General features: G+C 46.6%; 1 protein-coding gene across 2 annotated transcripts; it reads left to right on the forward strand.

Moving 5' to 3' along the window:
• The first annotated feature begins 6,966 nt into the window (after positions 1-6,966).
• On the forward strand, positions 6,967-18,875 carry LOC148813910 (nuclear receptor subfamily 2 group F member 6-like). Of its 2 annotated transcripts, none has more exons than XM_088907598.1 (4): positions 6,967-9,397; positions 11,478-11,572; positions 14,678-15,241; positions 16,401-18,875. In XM_088907598.1, the coding sequence occupies exons 1-4, from the start codon at positions 9,129-9,131 to the stop codon at positions 16,673-16,675; spliced, it is 1,203 nt and encodes a 400-aa protein (XP_088763724.1). In that variant the 5' UTR covers positions 6,967-9,128; the 3' UTR covers positions 16,676-18,875. The 2 variants fall into 2 exon arrangements, with proteins under 2 accessions (XP_088763724.1, XP_088763723.1); XM_088907597.1 differs by having other exon boundaries at positions 6,982-9,397; positions 11,478-11,620.
• Positions 18,876-19,235: the final 360 nt, after the last annotated feature.

The following is a 19,235-nucleotide window of genomic DNA, read 5'->3' on the forward strand; positions in this document are numbered from 1 at the left end:
GGGCCCTGAGCAAGGCCCTGAACCCCACCTGCTCCAGGGGCGCTGTATAAATGGCTGACCCTGCGCTCTGACCCCAAGCTTCTCTCCCTGTCTGTGTGTCTCATGGAGAGCAAGCTGGGGTCTGCGAAAAGACGAATTCCTAATACCAGCAATTGCATATGGCCAATAAAGTGATCTGATCTTATCTTAAATGAGCAGAAAGATACTACGCTTCAGCCACTGAACACATGCATATACCAACCCCACCTGCAGAGAGGAACCCACACTGTTGCTTCACAAACTGCTATGATCTTTACTTAAGAATCCTCCAAAAATAACTAGGTTCTTTTCACACCATGAAGTGGCACTACTCCCAACTTCAAGGGCCTCCTTACTTTTCAGGCTTCGCATTGCTGAGGACAGAAAACTGAGTTAAAGAATTGATCACCTGGGGTATTAAGAGGTTGATTCAAACAGCACCTCTGAATTAGCCCTTGAAAACAAGAAGTGAAAAGGGAGGAGGGAAAGATAAGGATCAGGGTGGCTTGTCGGGTTTGAAGTCTTCTTTGGCTAAGAAATTCCTTAAATAGACTCATTAGATACCTAATTATCCCGACTCAATTCCCTCATTTAACATCTAGTCAGTTCTTTGTCCTTGAAGGCTTTGAGTATTTGGAACAGTTTAAAAATGAAAGCGTCTTTGTGGATGAGGAACTAATGGACAGAAATATATATATAAGATATTCTAATGTGGTTCCTCTTGGGTTAAAGCTATTATATATACTTGAAGGCCCTTTCAGGCAGCAGAAACATGCATGTAAACCAGTGCTTAAGACATGCAAGAACAGATAAAGACCCCTCGACACAGTGAAAAATCTAATTGTCTGCTTAGTCCTTAGACAGAATTCAGGCTCTCTTTCTCCGAGGCGTTAGTGCATAGACATAAATTTGCAGTTTCACACGGTGTATTTGGGAAGACATTCTTTATGCAAATAAAGTAGTATGTGAACTGTAGCGGGTTTCTAAACTGGGAAAGAGGTAGGTGGGGGTGCAATACAGCAAAAAACAGGGCTGTCAAAAGCCAGAAACACTGGAGGAGATGGAAAGAAAAAATTGTTCTTTCAAACCACATAAAACGAAGGGCGATGTTTCGTGTGCTCAAACCTGAGTTATTTTCACCCAGCCAGAATGCTGTTCTGTACCAAGCAGACTTATACAGAAACTGGATTTCCTGGATTTTGGACTTGCCAGGAACAGACAAAAAAGTCCAAATTCAATGCTGTGACATCTGATGCATCTGATTTCTCCACCTGCCTGTCAGACATGCTGGTGAGCATTCAGTGAGAAAATGCAGGATTACAAAAATAAGGAGAGAAATGTCTCCATGTGGCGTAATCCCTGTTCTACTGTGCGTCAGCGATAAGAGCTTGTCTGCCTGTGGACTTGCCTTCTTCCAGACATCACTGCAGCAGCTGACAGGGCCAGCAGGCGTACAGAGCAGCTCGGGAAACAGAACGGCCCTTAGCTCGATGAACATTCTCTTCGTTAGCAATGCAACGCCATTAAAAAAAAACATAGAACGAAAACTAAGCATTACAGAGGAAATATGCGGAATCAGGACTTTTAGGTTTTAATCTCAACTTTCTTTTACTTAGTCTGGACAGAGACACCTAAACACTTCGTTCACCTGCACTGACATCCAAACCCCCAGATTTAAGTAACAGCTTGGAAAACTAGGAAAATACTACTGTTGAAATAAGATTAAAGAGAAGGAAGGAGACTTGTATAACATTTAGTTAGTTCCTCACACTTCTATAGCACCCCTAGGAAAAGCCCTGGGATTTTTAATGACTCCAGAGAGTCAGAACCCCAGTTTTTCATCTCATCCAAAGGATGGCGCCTTTGTACAGCTTCAGTGGGCTGCCAATTGTGAGGTGCAGGGCGATATAGCTACTGGCATATAGCCAAAACATACATTCAGTCAGTGGTTTGGTAACACAAAGCACATTTGCTTTAAATATGTGGTTTCTTTTTTTGACCAGTGTTGTCACCAGCCTGTGAGGGATCAGCTCAAGGTCTTCGCATGGAAGGGGCAGATAAATCGTTTTGACTCCCCACCCCCAGACCACTCCTCTGTCTTCCCAGCAGATGTTTTATCTTCTGCAGAATCCCAGGTGCTGTTTATTTAATCTTGCTCACCCATCCCCAAGGGGCCAGAGTTCAACCACGTCCCACTGATTGGCTGCCCTGAAAGGTGAAAGGTGAAAGGCCATGCTGCCTTATAGATGCCAGTGGGAGGTCATGTGTTCATCCGCATAGAGGAAACAAGTGTACAAGTTACATTTTAATCCAAACTCCAAGGCCAAATTCCTTCACACCTAAGGACGTGTTTCTGAGATCAGGATGCCAGAGCAGATCCCAGATCCCTCTTGTGACTAAAACGCCCATCAGCTGGTTTTTAAGGTGAAGGGGTTGAACTGGAAAGAAAATCATTCAAACGTTTGTGAGGAACCCATTGCCAGAGTTGCATCACTTGCTTATAACTACGTTTTACATTTTCAGATACAGGTAGCAGTCCATCTCTTTTAAATCTTGTTTTATTTATTTACATTGGCAGTAGCAGTCAGTAGTGACAGGGCCAAGTCTTTGCTGTTAATTTACAGTTATTGTCAATGCAGAGAACTGTTGCTGCCAGACCTCAGGCTATGTTCCCCATGGGGAGAGATTCAGGAAGTATTGACAGCAACAGACCACAGGCTGGGATGAATATTTGCAGTCCTGGGCTTGGAGGACCCCCACCAAGAGCAGCTGCATTCCTGACTGCTAGTTCAAAGCCCCCCCCATCCCACCCCCCTCCAAGACACACACACTCCCTTCTAAACCCCCAACAAGACAAGAGATGCAGAGAAAACAAACTGTAAAAAGGGCTTGGGCCTCTTCCCAAACCTAACACGCCCTCTATACCAAAAGACTGCCAGGAAACCCCAGAGTCAGCGCTGGCAGTAAAGTTGTGACGAGCTAGAAGAGCCCCTTTGGCCAGCACAAGTGCCAAGAGAAAATGCAGGGAGTTTTTAAACAGAGACAAAGATGAAAGGTATTGAAATCGCAGTCTGAAAAGAGCCTGGGAGATATATGATGTGGAGTCATCTCTATGGTGCCAGCCAGAGATGTTGGTAGTTAGGTAGGCAAAAAGGATCATGATAAGATGCATTTCTGCTCACAAAGGCTGCACCCCTGCCTCAACAGCACTCAAGAGTGGACATGAACAAATGTTCTTTTCTCTGGTCCTGTTTCCACGTTAGGATTCATTCCCCTTCTCTCTTCTCACCCCTCCACCCTGTCTCTTGCTCATTCTAGTTCTGCGGGACTTCAGTTCCCAGATCTGTCCTGCTTCAGGTAGTCCTTAGTCCTAAAGGGGGGTGGGGGGTGGGGTGGAAATGTGTTTATTCCTTGCGTTGGCTCTATTAACCCCAACCCCTCCCCACCACACACACAGACACTTTCTCTCTGTGATTCATTTCTTTCCGTTTCCACTCTGCTGGCTTCACCTGGGATGCCATGGATTTATTCTACACACATGTGCTTTGGATCTTACGCCATAACCAACCCCCCACTGACACACCATTCATGCTCTGTAAACAACTGCTAAATAGGAGATCTACTCTATTTCCTGGGAATCCCACTGGCACTGCAGGACAGCCTAGGATCTGACTGAGTTAAACACAAAACAGAGAATCATTTGACCACTTGACATCCCAGGGGGTCATACTGTGTCAATCTTATTTTGTAAAGGAAATATTGTAGTGGCAGGCATCATACAGACAAACCAGTGCTTACATCACCATCTCCCCATCAGATAACACACTGCCTAACCTATTTAATGAATCTAACTCCTCTTACAGATTTTTTTTCCCCCACTTCACGCAAACCCTGTTCGACATCAGGGGAACCTGTGGCCGTTGAAATACTCTCAAATCCCCCTAGTTTTGGAAATGTTTCTCTCCATGTGCTACAAAGATATTTAAATGACACTACACCAGACAGCGTTTGTAACACATTTTTGTTCCAAAATATTTTTCCAACTTTCTCAGATGAGACAACACTAGATAAAATTAATAATACTGATCAAGTCTGAATCACATATAGAGTGGGGGTCAAGATATTATACATCTGTGTCTGTTCAGTCCCACACTTTATAACAGCTTCTTAAGTCTTTTTGTTGAGCTTAGAGTACTGAGCATGTAAAGTGCTGATATTGATCTTATTTCAGGAACAAATGACCCTTTTAGTCTGAACTTCTTTTTAGTCTGCTCTGTTTTAGCAACACTGGACAGCCTTTAGTCTACCTCCCCCCGCACAAATACTACCATTATTCAAATGCCCACCTTATCCACAATGGAGGTGAAAATTGCCAGGCATCCAGGCTTCACCAAGAGCATTTAATTAGACTCAGGACACGTCTCTAATCTTCCAGTACCCCAAACAAAGGAAGCACACAGCTCCCAAGCTGTGATTCAATGGCCATATGGAGGCTGTTCTTAAAGATCTGGTGCAGCACCCACAAAGCCTTTGAGCAGAAAATGGGGTTTGCATCACATTTTGTTTGCACTTTTCAAAGGAGAAGAAAAAAACAGCATTAGGCTGAAAAACAATGACACAAATCCAATTAAGAGGGCATCAGCATTATTCTCCTACGGAATAAAACGTTACAGAAAAGAAGGGCATAGATTAGTAATAAAGTTAGAGTTTCGGAGACAGTTGGCTCTTTCGAGCTCCTAATTGTATTTCTAATTCAGGGTTTGGCACATTTGGGGGTTTCTCTCTGCAAACGGAGCTGGCCTTCAAAGTGAGAAAGCTGAACAACCGCGGGCACTCTACTCTCCACAGACACGAGCACAGGAGGACTGCTGTCTCTGCGTGCCCCTCCTGGCTGACATTCCGGCTTTGTTTATGATGATGTTGTTCTTGTTTTGAAGTGCCAGTTGTCGTTGTGGTGGGGGTGGCGGGGGGGGGGGGTCACTGGGGAATGTTGGCCTTGTGCGCTTGGCTCCTCCGCGTGCAAAAACCCCACACACTCAACAGCCAAAGGACGGGCCGTGCTTCTGCGCGTGTGTGTCGGGGTACTGGGTCATCGTACTGCTTGGACACATGCTCCTAGTACATTAGGGGTGTTACCCTGGTGTCCTGGCCAAATTTGCTCCTGGTCTTTACCAGTCATGGCCTCCTAAGACTCCCCATCACTTCCTTCATCACTCTGCTCTCCTGCCCACTGAGAGCTGGTGTGTGGGGAGCGGACTGGCACATCATCCAGGTGGTGCTACACACTGGTGTTGGTGGAGGGGATCCCCATTACTGTAAAGCACTTCGAGTGGAGTGCCCAGAAAAGCACTATATAAGTGTAAGGATTATCATTACATTAACAAAGTGATTACTCTTGATACAACAGTGTAGGAGTCTCATGCATGACTTTTCATCTCAATCTTTCAAGTTTCCAGTTGAGCTCCAATTCTCATTTGCATTGTCTTCCTGGAGACCCCTTCAGCAGGGCATTAACCTTGGATGGAGAAGCACGGCATACACAAGAAGCATATACCGTGGAGTGATAGACACCAACAGCAGCCTCTCATCCAAGACTTGAAACCAGGACCCTACAGTGCAGAGTCCAGAGCGCACTACTCAAGGCTGCCTTGTATCTGTTCTTAACCTCCTCTTCTGTTTTAACACAGCGTTCAAGACCGGATTTATAGTTTTAAACAAGCTAGGGAGCAGTAATGGAAAATTGCCTTTTTAACATTTTTCTTTCCAATAGTTGATGAAATGTTTCCTGTTTCCAGGCCTTTGGCACAAGCCGGCGTGCGGATAGGCTGATTGACGGGGATCTCATTTCCCTCTTGCACACACCCCAGTGTCCTGACGGAAGGAAAACGTGACTCATTGCTGGGTCCTTTTACACCTTTGCTGTGTAGAAAGACAGCAGCAGACCGCTTTGCTCATGGACATAGGAAAAAACAGTGATTTACCACCTAGGTGCTCTGAGAGCAGCATTAGCATATATACAGTCAGCTGCAATCCCCAGGGGCTCAATTCTAAAGCAATTCTCCCTCCCAGGCAGGACAAGGGTTTGAAATGAGGGATAGGTGACAGGGAACAGGTTGAAGGGAGCCAGCTTCTACATTAAAAAGACCCCCTGAGATTAATGTTGAGAAAAATAAGAGGTGAAAATGTCTCATGAGCTGTTTTCTCAACGTGCGTTACTTTCTGTAAAAACTTCAGCGACAGTTTGAAACACACTTGAAGGAAAAGGAATGTGCCGCCCAACCACAATCATACTGTAACTGTTCCTCAAAAATAAAATGCAAATTAACTGTAAAAAAACCCAACACCATTCTGGTTTCTTTCAGCTTCTTTTGTTTCTAAAAGGCTTTGAATACCTTGCTCGAACTCGGTTATAAAAGAATTTCAGAAATCTGTGAAAACGCCAGAATTGAAACGCATTTCGATGTGGAGGACAAAGCATCAGTCAAATGCTTTGGCCAACCCGAAAGACATTCTAAACCAGAAGGCTAGATTCTGTCACTGCCTAGATTATGTCTCCCCTTACTTCGCACCCGTACTGTAATTGAATTTTTAATGCAGTTAAAAGCGTCCAAAGCGGAGAGAGAGACGGTCTGAGATGAGACACCGGCTGCAGACAGAGAGAAGAAGGAGCAGCTTGAAATTAAAGCAGGGGGCAAGATAAGGAGGAACTGGGCTTGACTGATTGATGCCGGAAAAGCCCGGACGAGCAGGGGTTAACTCTCACATTGTGCTCCAAGGCAGCCTTAGGGTCAGGGTTTGGGATACAGAGAGAGAGGAGCAGTACATTCCTTTTGTATGGTTGCAGCCCAGCAGCCCACTCACTGCTCTTTGACTCCAATGTCCATATAAGGCAGGGAGTGCCATGGTAACCAGAGGGCTTGAATAGCAGTGTCAAATCCCTGAGCACACAGACACACTCTCTCTCTCTCACACACACACATAGAGGGAAGGGAAGGGAGACGGAGAGAGAGGCAGAAGAGAAGAGGTTCTTCAGCTGCCCACAGCAGCAACAGCAGCACGGTCTTGGGTCTTTTCCTTGTTCTTCGCGGTTAATTTAATTTATGCTCCAGGAGCCAAAAAAGCACAGCCCCTCCCGGCCTTCTTAAGCGAGCCTGGCTCACAACAACACAGGAGCAAACTCAGGCCCCAGACTGCTCCTGCTCACAGGGCAGCACCAAGCGCTGAGCAGAGGGGGAGCGAGCGTGACACGGGAACGCTTGGAGAGGAGCGTCCGTGACCTGAGCAGAGAGGAGGAAGAGGATCCGTTTTCATTCCACCTTGCTTTTCTCTCCCCCGCTCGTTACAGGCAAGCCACAAGAAGACTGAAAAAGGCCGCAGGAGAGGAAGTAGAAAAAGCCAGGCCTTGTTTTCCAGCAAACAACTGCTAAGACAGAGGGGACTTCTTTGAACTTTGATCTTGTTTAAAGAGAGAGGGAGACTGTGGAGAATGATTTCTGCCCTGCTCTGGCCTTGATAAACTCGTGCTCTTTGTTATTTAACAAAAAAACACCCTTAAAAGGAAGAAGTAACACTTTGCTTTGGATACAGTGTATTTACAGCCCTGAAGCACATTTGTCTTCCCTTGTTTTGATCAAGAGAGGTGACCTGAAAGATAACACAGAAGAGCACCAAGCTACCCTGGGGAGATTTAGGATCCAGCACGCGACAACTTTTTTTTTTTAAACCGCACACAGCTGCTTAGTCTTTTTCAAAACCTTGGCTTTTGGCTTCTTTCTTTGCAGGGGAAGGGGGCGGCAGACTGAACTTCAGAAGACCTCAGCTGCATTACTTTTCCTTCAGTCCAAGAACACTGTTTTGTTTTGTTTTGCACACACAGGCGACTATGCCCATATTTTTGTGTTACGATATGGCTCCGTGAGGGAAAAGGAAAACATATTTTTGGTGTATATATTTTGGAATATATCTTTTTGGTGCCTGTGGAGGGGGTGGGGGGATTGTGCTCCCTAAAACAAGTATAAAGTTTTTGTCTTTATCCTGCCCAACCTTTTTAAAATGTATGCTTATTCCCCATTCGATCTGGGAAGCAGGAAATAGTAAAGTGAGACTGGGGGTGCTGTCAGATTGGAAGATAACCGTTTTCTCCCCTCTTAGAACTGGTTAGACTGGTTTGGCAGAGACTGTGCTCTTCTGCAGTTTTTTGTGCCTGCCCTGGGGACGTTGAACTCTTGTTTCCGTCTCCCTGCTGAAGGTGAGAGGCTTTCGGTGTCCGACAACAGAACTAAGCCGTTTTTTTTTTGTTGGTTTCTTCCTTGAGGGGAGTGTGGGGGTCTTCTCCTCTCCCCCCCCCCCCACAGGTTGGGCTGTGTGGTGAATTAAATCTCGTTTGTGCCAGCGTGCGCGGCTCTGTGTAATTTATTGTTTCCTGTGAAAAAGGCCAGGCCAGGCCCTGTCCTTCGCACTGTGAACCTGTTGTTCTGGAGCTTGAAAGAGAAAAAAAAAGTCGAGGGGCGGTCATCAAAACGGAGAGGAGAACACAAGAGACTGGGGGGGGGGGGGGAGGCCCACACGGCCCCAAAACTGTCCAGCCAAACAAAAAAAGTAAGTCGACATGACAAGAGCCGCCTTCCCAGGATTTCTGTTTTAAAGGGAACCCTTACTCCCTGAAACAAAAGAGGCCAGGAACGGGAATGTTTGTTTTGCCATCTGAGAAGAAGTTCTAGCGTCCGCCTTTCTTTCGAAAAGCTCCTCTGTGGTCAAAGGAAAAGGCAGATTCCCAGAAGATCAAAGAGATCCGTTTAGTCGGGTGATTTGACAAATAACGCGCTGGTGTAAGACTCCGGAGGAGAGCAGAAGGAATAACACCAATCATTTAAGTATGGATTATTAAAAGGAGCAGTTAGAGCAACAAAAAAAAGAGAGAGAAAAGACCCACAGAACTTCCTGACAGTAACAGCACCAGAGGAACCCAGTCTAAGGTATCTGAGCTCCCTAAAGGTGGGTGTTTCTTTTTTAAGGCAAGAGAGAAGCTTTTGCTCCCACTTCCCTCTGTAGTTGCCCCTCGCCTGCCGGGTTGTCGGTGGGGGTGCAGGTTTGGGCTGTGCGGACCAGCGATGGCCATGGTGAGCGGGGGATGGGGTGACCCAAACGGGGACACCAACGGGCTGGGGGAGAAGGGGGGGTACCTGCGGGACGAGGAGGACGGCTCCCCGCAGGCGGGAGGCAGCGACGCAGAGGCGGGGGAGGAGGACAAGGCCTGCGTGGTGGACTGCGTGGTCTGTGGCGACAAGTCCAGTGGGAAGCACTACGGCGTCTTCACCTGCGAGGGCTGCAAGAGCTTCTTCAAGCGGAGCATCCGTCGCAACCTCAGCTACACCTGCAGGTAAGCTCTCTCGCCAGCTTCCGGGAAGATCTGAATGCCCACCACTCTTGTCGGTGGCACGTGCCCCCTGCGTTTTAAGCTTAGGCTTAGCTGTAGAGTTATGCATGCTACTTTGATGAAAACGTGCACGCATATTGCTCATCTGTTGCTCATCTTGATCCAACGATCGAGAAGACTGGTCGTTACGCTCACACACTCTGCACACAGGACACCTACACCTCCACTGCTCCCGAACGTTAGGGCACGTCAGCCCCTGCAAACTGCTTTCAGCTGTAGGCAAGCCGCAGCCCAGCTCGCACCCCTCAGTTTGCAGGCTCGGTCTAATCGTGCCACACAGCCAACAGTGCTGCTGGCTCCTCCACCTGTCCCGCCAGTGGGCTGCGATTCCTTTCACATGTCACCTGAGTGCGCGCCACCTGTCCACAGCACAACCTTGCTGCTATTCAAACCATCAGGATGAAAACAACAGTTCAAAGAAGAACCAGGACTCCGACTGAATGGTTCTCCAGACTACAATTGTCTAAACCATGTGCACCCAATAAAGATCACGTGCACGCTCCTGAAACAGGCTGCAGGGGAGCTGGAGACTATCCTGGCAAGCAATGGTGGTGGGATACACCCTGGACAGGACACCAGTCCGTCACAGAGCCACACACACACTCACACCAGGGCCAATTAACCCACCAGTACCTGTATGTTTTTTATTTCTGTGGGTGGAAGCTGGAGCCCCCGGAGCAAAGGGAGAACATGCAAACTCCACACAGACATACCCCATGTCAAGAATTGAGCCCAGGGCCACAGCACTGCTAACCACTGTGGCACCACCCTCCCCCCCGCTTATTGATTAAAAAAGCACCTTCAGAAGTAAAGAAGCTTGAAAATCCAGCATCGTGCTTTACCATCATATTCCCAAACATACTTCCTCTTTACTCAGTTACCCTTAACCCCAACCTATGGCAAAGGTCTATAATTGAACCCAGGGCCCCACAGCTGTGAGGCAGCAATGCTCACCAACGCCACTCTATAATGCATCTTATATATTACATATTTCCACTGACTCACCTCCTTTGGATATTAAGGGGGCTAACCAGCAAAGTTTATGAACAGTCAGAGACTTCTAATTTAGATAAGAAACGTGTCATTAAAAAAGAAAAAAAAACATTTTAAGCTACTATAGTTATACTTTGAAAGTTGCACTATAATTTAAGATAGTTTACATTATGGACTTTATTGGTTTTACCAAAGCTTGTGCTTAGCAACATCTCTCAAATGACAGCACATTCTTGTACTTTTCCACTGGGTATGTTTCTTTGCCTTGCCCAGGGAAAAGTAATTACTGACAAAGTTTTTGAAGAAGACAAGCCTACTTGTAGAAATGAGTTGTGGACAAACTAGCTTTGGGGCAGTTAGCTTCCTAATTCTGTGTACTGACTAATCTATGAAATGTCAGTAATCTATGAAAATTAATATTTTTTTTCTGGGACCTCTAGTGTAGGATATATGCATACATTTCAGCTACGTGCATGAAAATAATACATTTACAACCCTTATTCAGATACAAAGTCATTTTACCCTGCAACTATACATGCAAGATTTCAAAACCTTGTTTCATTAAAGTTTTTTGAGACAGCATGAATGATAGGATGCACTATTGGGATTATTGGCACTAGGTTTTGGCTAAAATGCACTATGGGCTTGCACATTGTGGCTTCACTAAACATTACCACTTAATTCAACTGTTGATGACATTTCTATCTTCTCCATCAGCTCACCTTAAAGGATCATGAAGCACTTTACTGAAGGGAGGGGACCCACTTCTTCCACAGAAGGGGGGTCCCCACCCAGGTGACATGCAGCAGGGATTGTGCCCCACAGCGGCCCCACCAGATCAGGTGGCTAAGGGGGAACATTTATACTCTCTTAAAATTCTGATGCCATAAAAAAAGGAGTAATCGCAATTTAAGACATGCTTCTTGGGAAATATCTGCCACTGCCTGCGCCACGCGCGATACCAAACTCTTGCGGCACCGGGACCGAGGCGATTGCAAGCTGTTCTCACGAGCTCTGGTCTCTCCCGCAGGTCGAACCGGGACTGTCAGATCGATCAACATCACCGCAACCAGTGCCAGTACTGCCGCCTCAAGAAGTGCTTCCGTGTGGGAATGCGCAAAGAAGGTAAAGATCGCGGGAACATCCAGGGGCTCCTTCCAGACAGCAAGACAGGTCAGCTCAGTCCCCCCCAGACTGCAGCTCCTGCAGCTGCTAGCAACACGGCAAAGCGAAATTCTGCATGTGTGCAGGCTGGACACATGCACGACTGAAAAAGAAAAGGAAGCTTTAATGTGCCACACGAGGTTTAATTAGTTAAAACTGCCTTTTCAGATCAAGTCCCATCTTCCTAAAACAGCTGATATAAACAGCTAAATGCTTTCTTTAACCTTGTGAAATCTTTCACATGCGTCTTCCTTTTCTTTCTCAGTTTTAAATATATACATGGTTGGCTAAACTAAAAAACACAACTGCCTCAGTGAACTTGCTTTCGGCTCAAAACAACATTCTCTGGGTTCGCTGGAGCACAGGTGGACGCTCAGGCTAAAACAAATCAAAAAGCTGTAAAGCAGAGGCAGCAGTCTCTGAAAGTCCTCATCAAGTCACCTTTCCATCGATGAATCAGTGATTTACCTAACTGGGGAAGATGACAATTTTTTTCAAGTCTGTAGAGTTTAAGTTATTTATTTGTAAATCCAGCAGACGCGTGACACTCCAGGATTTGGGTTGAGCAAAGAAAGATACATACTTCAGCTTCTGAGACTACAATGACAAAACTAAGACGTGCTGTGCTGTAAAGTTCACTGTCTTCTTCCTGTCCTTGGCGGATTTGAACCAGTGCCAGAAGTGAAAGCTTTGCATTAGTCTGATAATCCACAGCACATGTAGACAAACCCCAAGACATTCAACTCTGGCATCCCTGTACAAGTGCAGCCTCCTGCACTAACTGGTGAGTCAGATTTGGAAAAATTGTCATTGTCTGCTCACCTTTGATTTAATCTAGATTCTTATAGGAAGCAGCCTGAAGGGTTGTCATGGTTTTAATTATTGAACACAAGAAGGGTGTAAATATTGGTGAAGCCCTGATCTGATTTTTGATTTTGGATAGAATTTTCCCTGGGGCTGTGGCTATGCATGGTTACAAACTGTTCTTCAGAGGCCACTGTGCACACTACTTCATTGTCACCTTGTTGACACTCTTTATAGTTATAATCTGCCTGCCTGTTTCCTGCTCAAACTGCCCTTGTCAGTCACTTGACCAATGGTAGAAGGTTCACAATATCTTTCAGGTCCTTTGCTTTTTTGTTGAAAAAAATCAACAGAAATTTGCAAACTGAAAATTCTTACCTTCTAGTCACATTTGCATTATTTCAGGTATGCAAATACAGGAATAACATGAATTGCGAAGTGAGACAATCCTAATTTGCACTATAATTAACAGCAAAAAAAAAAGCCAGTGTGGTTGGCTCGAGTTTTGTTTATGTAGCTAACACAGCGTGCTCTGGATTTTTCCCCATGAGCACTTGAGCACTTCCTTTCCAAAGGCTGTGACTCTGGTTATTTCTCAGGTGCTGGCAGTTTTCAGAGAGGACGCCCAGGCTCCTCCCTTTATGCCCCTGTCATGTGACAATGGAACTAACATCAGTCATCCCACTGCCTCCTCCCCTCCCCCCATCCAGGGGCATGTGACAAGAGGTATTTCCCTTTCCTTCAAGGTCAAAACCCAGAATGAACTTCCAAATACCTACTCTGCATTGTGCAGGCCCTCAGATGAAAGCTAGTTCTGTGCAGGCTGGTCCTTCATGGACTGTTCGTATTCAAAGAAGGGCAATGAATTAAGGGGTCACAGTCCCTGCATTTTTTATGTCAATATGTGTTTTTTATTTGAACAAATAGAGGTTAGTCCCATGTTAAAAAGTAAAAAAAATAGTTTAGCTCTTCTTCAGGTGTACACATTAACCTCTTGGTCCTTCACAGCCCCCTATTCAGACCTGCTTGCTTATGGAAACTGTGATGTCTTCTGGTATTTAGGAGTCCTTTCCAACTCTAAAAAGAATTTCCATAGGGAAAATGTCCTTAAAGGTTATATAGATCAGTATGTTTACTTGTCCTTCTGAAAGCAAATATCAACAATCTCGGATTTGAGCGTATCTAAAATCACCTCAGAGGTCTTCAAATGCCAAATCTGCTTAACAAGCCCATACATGAAGGTTTGAGACATTCATGCTTTAATGAAGGTTCAGACAAATCGCTATCAGTTTGTGTCAAAGCTTTTGAAGTCTCACCCATCAGTTGCAAAGATCTGTCAGTTGTGGTTAACTTGTCACAATGTAAAACTGAAAAAGGTTAAGACTTCAGGCACTTTTTCAATGGAATACTACCTAGTATTGTATAAAAATAAGGGCAAAATGCTCCCCTTTCCAATTTTGCCTACCTTTATCCAAGGTGACTTACAAGCTCATAGATGCAGAGTTTCTAAATTCCTTTTAGAACAGATGAGGACTTCAAACACCAGAACTCGTCACTCCTTCAAAATCCTCATGCTCAGGGATAAGGCTCTTGCCACGTGGCTTGGTATCTCTGTACCTATGTGATTTATCATCTTCCTGCTCCCCACCTTGCAACCTTTGTTCCTTTGACTCTGCTCCCTTGTTTGTCCCCCAAGCTCGTTTACACTCTATGGGTGCCTTCTCCTGCAGCGCCCCAAAGGTCTCGAATTCTATCCCCAAGAATATCCGAGAGTCACCTTCCCTGAGGCCTTTCAAATCCAGACTCCAAACCTCCTTCTTCAGAAGGGCTTTTACTTCACTGATGTCTGGGTCTGCCCCCTTGTGTCTTCTACCACGCTTAAAAACCCCTGTTTTTGTGGTACTTTTTATCTCCTCTCATGGTTTTTTCTTTCTTAGTAATAGTCCTTACACCTATAGCGTTTTTCTGGACACCCCACTCAAAGTGCTTTACAGGTAATGTGGGACTCCCCCACCGCCAGTGTGTGGCCCCACCTGGATGATGCCATTGGAGTGATGCACAGTGCCAAAGGGCACCACAGCAGTGCCCAGCCTGGGGTTTACACCCACATGCCTCCTGGTATGAGTGCAGAGCCCTGACCGCCCCTCCACGCCTGCCGGTCTGCGAGGGTCTCGTGCTCTGGAGGTGGGCCGTGACGTCAGGGGGTTCTGTCTAGGATTCGTGGTCACTCAGCCCCCCTCTTGCTCCCTCTCTCCCCTCCAGCTGTGCAGCGGGGCCGGATCCCCCCGTCCCACTCGGGGATCAGCCCCACCTCCACGCCCGGCGCCGGGGGCGGCGGCGGCGGCGGGGGGGTCGACTTCTTCAACGGGCAGCCCGTGTCCGAGCTCATCTCCCAGCTGCTGCGGGCCGAGCCGTACCCCAGCAGCCGCTACGGCGCCCAGTTCGGCCAGCAGCCACAGCAGGGCGCCAGCGTCATGGGCATCGACAACATCTGCGAGCTGGCCGCCCGGCTGCTCTTCAGCACCATCGAGTGGGCCCGCAACATCCCCTACTTCCCCGAGCTGCCCGTGTCGGAGCAGGTGGCGCTGCTGCGGCTCAGCTGGAGCGAGCTCTTCATCCTCAACGCCGCGCAGTCCGCCCTGCCCCTGCACATGGCCCCCCTGCTGGCGGCCGCCGGCTTCCACGCCGCGCCCATGTCGGCCGAGAGGGTGGTCTCCTTCATGGACCAGGTGCGCGTCTTCCAGGACCAGGTGGACAAGCTGACCCGCCTGCAGGTGGACTCGGCCGAATACAGCTGCCTCAAAGCCATCGCCCTCTTCTCGCCAGGTGGGTGCCCCCTCCTCCGCTGGCCTGCGCTGGCATGGGCTCTTGTTTGCCTACCGCCTGGGGGTGCGCAGTACGGGCTGGTCGTCTTGGCCGGGGGGTTTGAGGGGGGGGGGTATTCTCTCAATCTGCAGGCCAGCGAAAGGCGCAGAATTGCGTTTAGAGCTCAGCTTGAGCTGGAGTAAAAGCTCAGAGGAGACTGGGGCTCTACAAGATGAGGTTTTCAAGGCCCTGAAAATGAATTCCTGACCAGAAGGGGGGGGGTCTAAAATCAGCCTTATAGAAGCCTGTTTAAGCTGTCAGCTGCTAGTGATCTGGAAAAGACAGATAAATTGAATAAGTAATTCAATTATACTGAGCAATTGGAACCTCAGATGGAGCACAACCCAGCAGGTCCCAGTGGACATTAAAACGGCCTTATAGCAGCCTATGGTGCATACTCGGTAAATCTCGGCATAAAATATCACTGAGAAACATTTCAACTGTGAAAGATCTTTTTGTGTGGAATCGGGAAAAGAAACTCTCCCCCCACACCTGTGCAGAGACAGCCTCAGCGCTGAGAAAAACGGGGATATTACGGGGATTGTTGTACTTTGGCTCCCTCTGCTGGCGAATATGTGTGTGGTCTTGGCGTGAAACTAAAGAAATCTGCTCTAGACCAGCAGTTACTGAGAAAACATCGACCCCCAAACCTTACCGTCACTGTTGGATATAGAATCCCTATTCCAATTTCGCCATTGTGGTTTTTTTCTGTATGTATAACGTCTCTAATTTAGCACAAAGAGATATTGGATAGCTGTGAAAAGAACCAGGGATTGCAAGTTCTATTCTTCGCCACAATTCTGCAGGTTTTAGATCCATTTCTAAGTCTTAGATGAGTCTCTTCCAAAATTTAAGACTCGTAATTAATTCAGAGCATTGATAAAACTAAATTCAAAGATTCTGCATGACTATGGTGGGAATAAACAAAAAAGAGACGGAGTTTTTAGTATTTGACAGGCCAGGATTATCATAAATCTTGGACTACTTCATGTGAATTTGAGTCTGCAAGACCAGGGCTGGTGCTCTGGTAAAACCAGCCCATCGAGTGCGATATTCGCAGCGCTAGCTTCAAACTACTTCCCGGTAAGAGGGTCTGGACCCACTCCTCTCTCCCTTTCAGACGCCTGCGGCCTGACGGACCCGGCCCACGTGGAGAGCCTGCAGGAGAAGGCGCAGGTGGCCCTGACCGAGTACGAGCGCGCCCAGTACCCGGGCCAGCCCCAGCGCTTTGGCCGCCTGCTGCTCCGGCTGCCCGCCCTCAGGGCCGTGCCCGCCTCGCTCATCTCCCAGCTCTTCTTCATGCGGCTGGTGGGCAAGACGCCCATCGAGACTCTGATCCGCGACATGCAGCTCTCTGGCAGCTCCATCAGTTGGCCCTACGTCCCCGGACAGTAGCCTCCGCTGCCAGCGATGGCACGGCTGTGCTCTCTGGCTTGGGCCTCTTCTCCCACTGCACACCAGCTTGATCTTTATTGTTTGAGTTTTGGAGGCCTCATCAACCAAGGTAACAACACAAGAGCTGTAGAATACTGTACATCAGAGAGCTCTACTCCCTGCAGATCTGGTTCTGAAGGCTCTTCGGCAGGTTTGCAATGAGCATGTTTGTACTCATCCCTAGAGCCACCAGGAGAACTGCAACACCAAAGGAAAGGGAACCTCGCGAGAGCACATCTCTAAAAGCAAGTCAAATAGGAGACGAGCATAAAGCTTTGCATTGTCATTGAACTGGAAGACAAAGGGAGTGAGGAAACTAGGAAAAAAAGGCGACACTAAAATTCTCTGATGGATTTCCTGTGGAGAATAAGGAATAAAGAGTTAAACTGTTAGAGATATAGAAATTCAAGTCATCTGTTAGATCACAACATGTAAACCTGGAATAATGTTGCCTTTATTCCAGGGAAATCTTCCCATTTGCCTTCATTCCAAAAGCCTAATAACGACCTGTATTAATTTATGACTGCAGAGTAAGGGATTTAGAACTGCATTTGGATTTGTATTAAAACATTGGTGTCAGGAGACCATCTGACAGGAGTAAAAAGAAGAAAAGGTTCTGTGTTTGAAACAATGCTCACATCTGCTTTAAGAAACAAAAGCCATCCATGCTATCGGGAAATTAGCAAAAGAATTAGACAGGTTCTAAAAATCACTTGGGTTGAGAACTGCACTAAGTAAAAGAACTGGACTGCTATAACAGCCAACTCTCCGTTTTCAATCCGAGTATGAATGGTGAATGTCATGGCATTGCCAAAAGAATAAGATGGAAAGTTAATCAACAATCACTGTTGCTTTGCATAGTGAAAACATGTAGCCTGATAGCCTTGTGCAAACATCGTTCTAATGCAGTGTGCAAACCATTGGGAATATACTGCATGCTTTTATCTGGACAGATCTTTGCCTAAAGGACGATTTTCACATGCACAGCTTGAGTGTGGTCTCAGAAAAACAGAAAAAAAGTGACTTTTACTGCCTTCGAATGGGACAGCAATAAAATACAGAAAGCGTTTCTAGTGACCCTTGCCTCACTCAGATTGTGCATACACCAATCTATTTTCCCCTGATCTTTTTCTTTGAAAAAAAGCCAATAAACACTTCTGACTCCCCTTTAAGATATGCTGTAATCAGTTTTTCAAGTCGTAGAAAAAAACTTAAAAAAAGATGTGTTCAACATGCAATAGGCCCTGAACAGCCTGAACACTCACTACACTGACAGCACAGCCCAAACTTGGAGCTCTACATGAACTTAGTTATGCATCATCTCACTACCCTGCACTGCGATTGCATCTTGACACAGCCCGATGAGCTGAGAGGCTGACCGTCATGGACAGACATTTAGGTTTTAATGACCAACATCTCTCTGAAAGTGTAGTTTAATTAAAGGCATATTGTCAAAGCTGCTGACAAATAATTTAATGTACTTGTCTTTTTTGCCTGTACATGTAAAAAAGCTCAGAATTACATTTTTAGCCCTGTGAGCACGGACGATGGGCTAGAAATCTCACATCCTACAACTGACCAGAACTTACCTCATACCTGCGCCTTCACGCACTGGAATCTTCTAATCTTCACTGAAACGCAACGTTTCAGCACGTCAAAATGATTTTTCTTCTAATAAGCTTCAAGACTCCCGTGAGTATGACTGCATATTAATCACCAAATCACAATGTGAAGACGCGCGTTGACTTCTATGATTGTGTTAAAAATCTATATATAAATATATATTTTTTTTCCTCAGTTTATGATTGTTTTTCCTGGCTTTTCTAGTTTTCATGGTGAAAATTCTTGTCAGGGCTCATGACAACTTGCCTATCCTGCTGATCCTGCTTCACTTACAAAGCCGCAGCTGTACTCAAGAGACTTCAGAGCCCAACCTCGAGCCCCGTTGTGAAGTATGCTTGTGTCAGGTCTGCAGTTTCTCATTTGTCCGACATGGCAGAGTATCGAACAGGAGAGGGGGAAGGAAGAGGCTGAGATTGCCCCTGACAGTGTAATTCAGATTAGTTTGCTAGGAAAGGGTGGGGTTTTAGTAACCGATTAGAACATTTGTAAATGACAACTAATAATGCCTGAAGAAAAGCAATAAAATATTTTACAGGAACAGAGGTGTCCATTTGTTTGTCTGTTTGCCTGAGTGCTCACAGGAAAACACAGTGTTCAGATTCTTTCTCATCTCTCCCCCCCCCCCACAAAGCCTCTGTAGGTCATGGATGGTAGAACTGATGAGACAAGAGAGAGAGAGCTGACTCCTTGCACTGTCAAGATGATTAGAAAAATGCACTAATTTCACGGTTTTACATTTTTTTGGAAATTGATGGGTTACAAGGCCGGGCCCTGGGTTCAAGCTCCCTGGGCGGAGCAGTGGTTCTGTGGCTCAGGATCTGCGCCTGTGGCTGGAAGGTTGCCGGTTCAAATCCTGCAGCCAGCAGAGGAATCCTACTCCGTTGGGCCCCTGAGCAAG

Source organism: Atractosteus spatula, chromosome 28 (assembly GCF_055471065.1).
Source record: "Atractosteus spatula isolate fAtrSpa1 chromosome 28, fAtrSpa1.hap1, whole genome shotgun sequence".
In the NCBI taxonomy this organism is placed as follows: domain Eukaryota; kingdom Metazoa; phylum Chordata; class Actinopteri; order Semionotiformes; family Lepisosteidae; genus Atractosteus; species Atractosteus spatula.

Coding starts and splice junctions, on each gene's coding strand:
- LOC148813910 (XM_088907597.1), top strand. CDS start 9,129: ATGGCCATGGTGAGCGGGGGATGGGGTGACCCAAACGGGGACACCAAC. Junction 11,621..14,677: donor CCTTCCAGACAGCAAGACAG/GTCAGCTCAGTC, acceptor TCTCCCCTCCAG/CTGTGCAGCGGGGCCGGATC. Junction 15,242..16,400: donor CATCGCCCTCTTCTCGCCAG/GTGGGTGCCCCC, acceptor TCTCCCTTTCAG/ACGCCTGCGGCCTGACGGAC.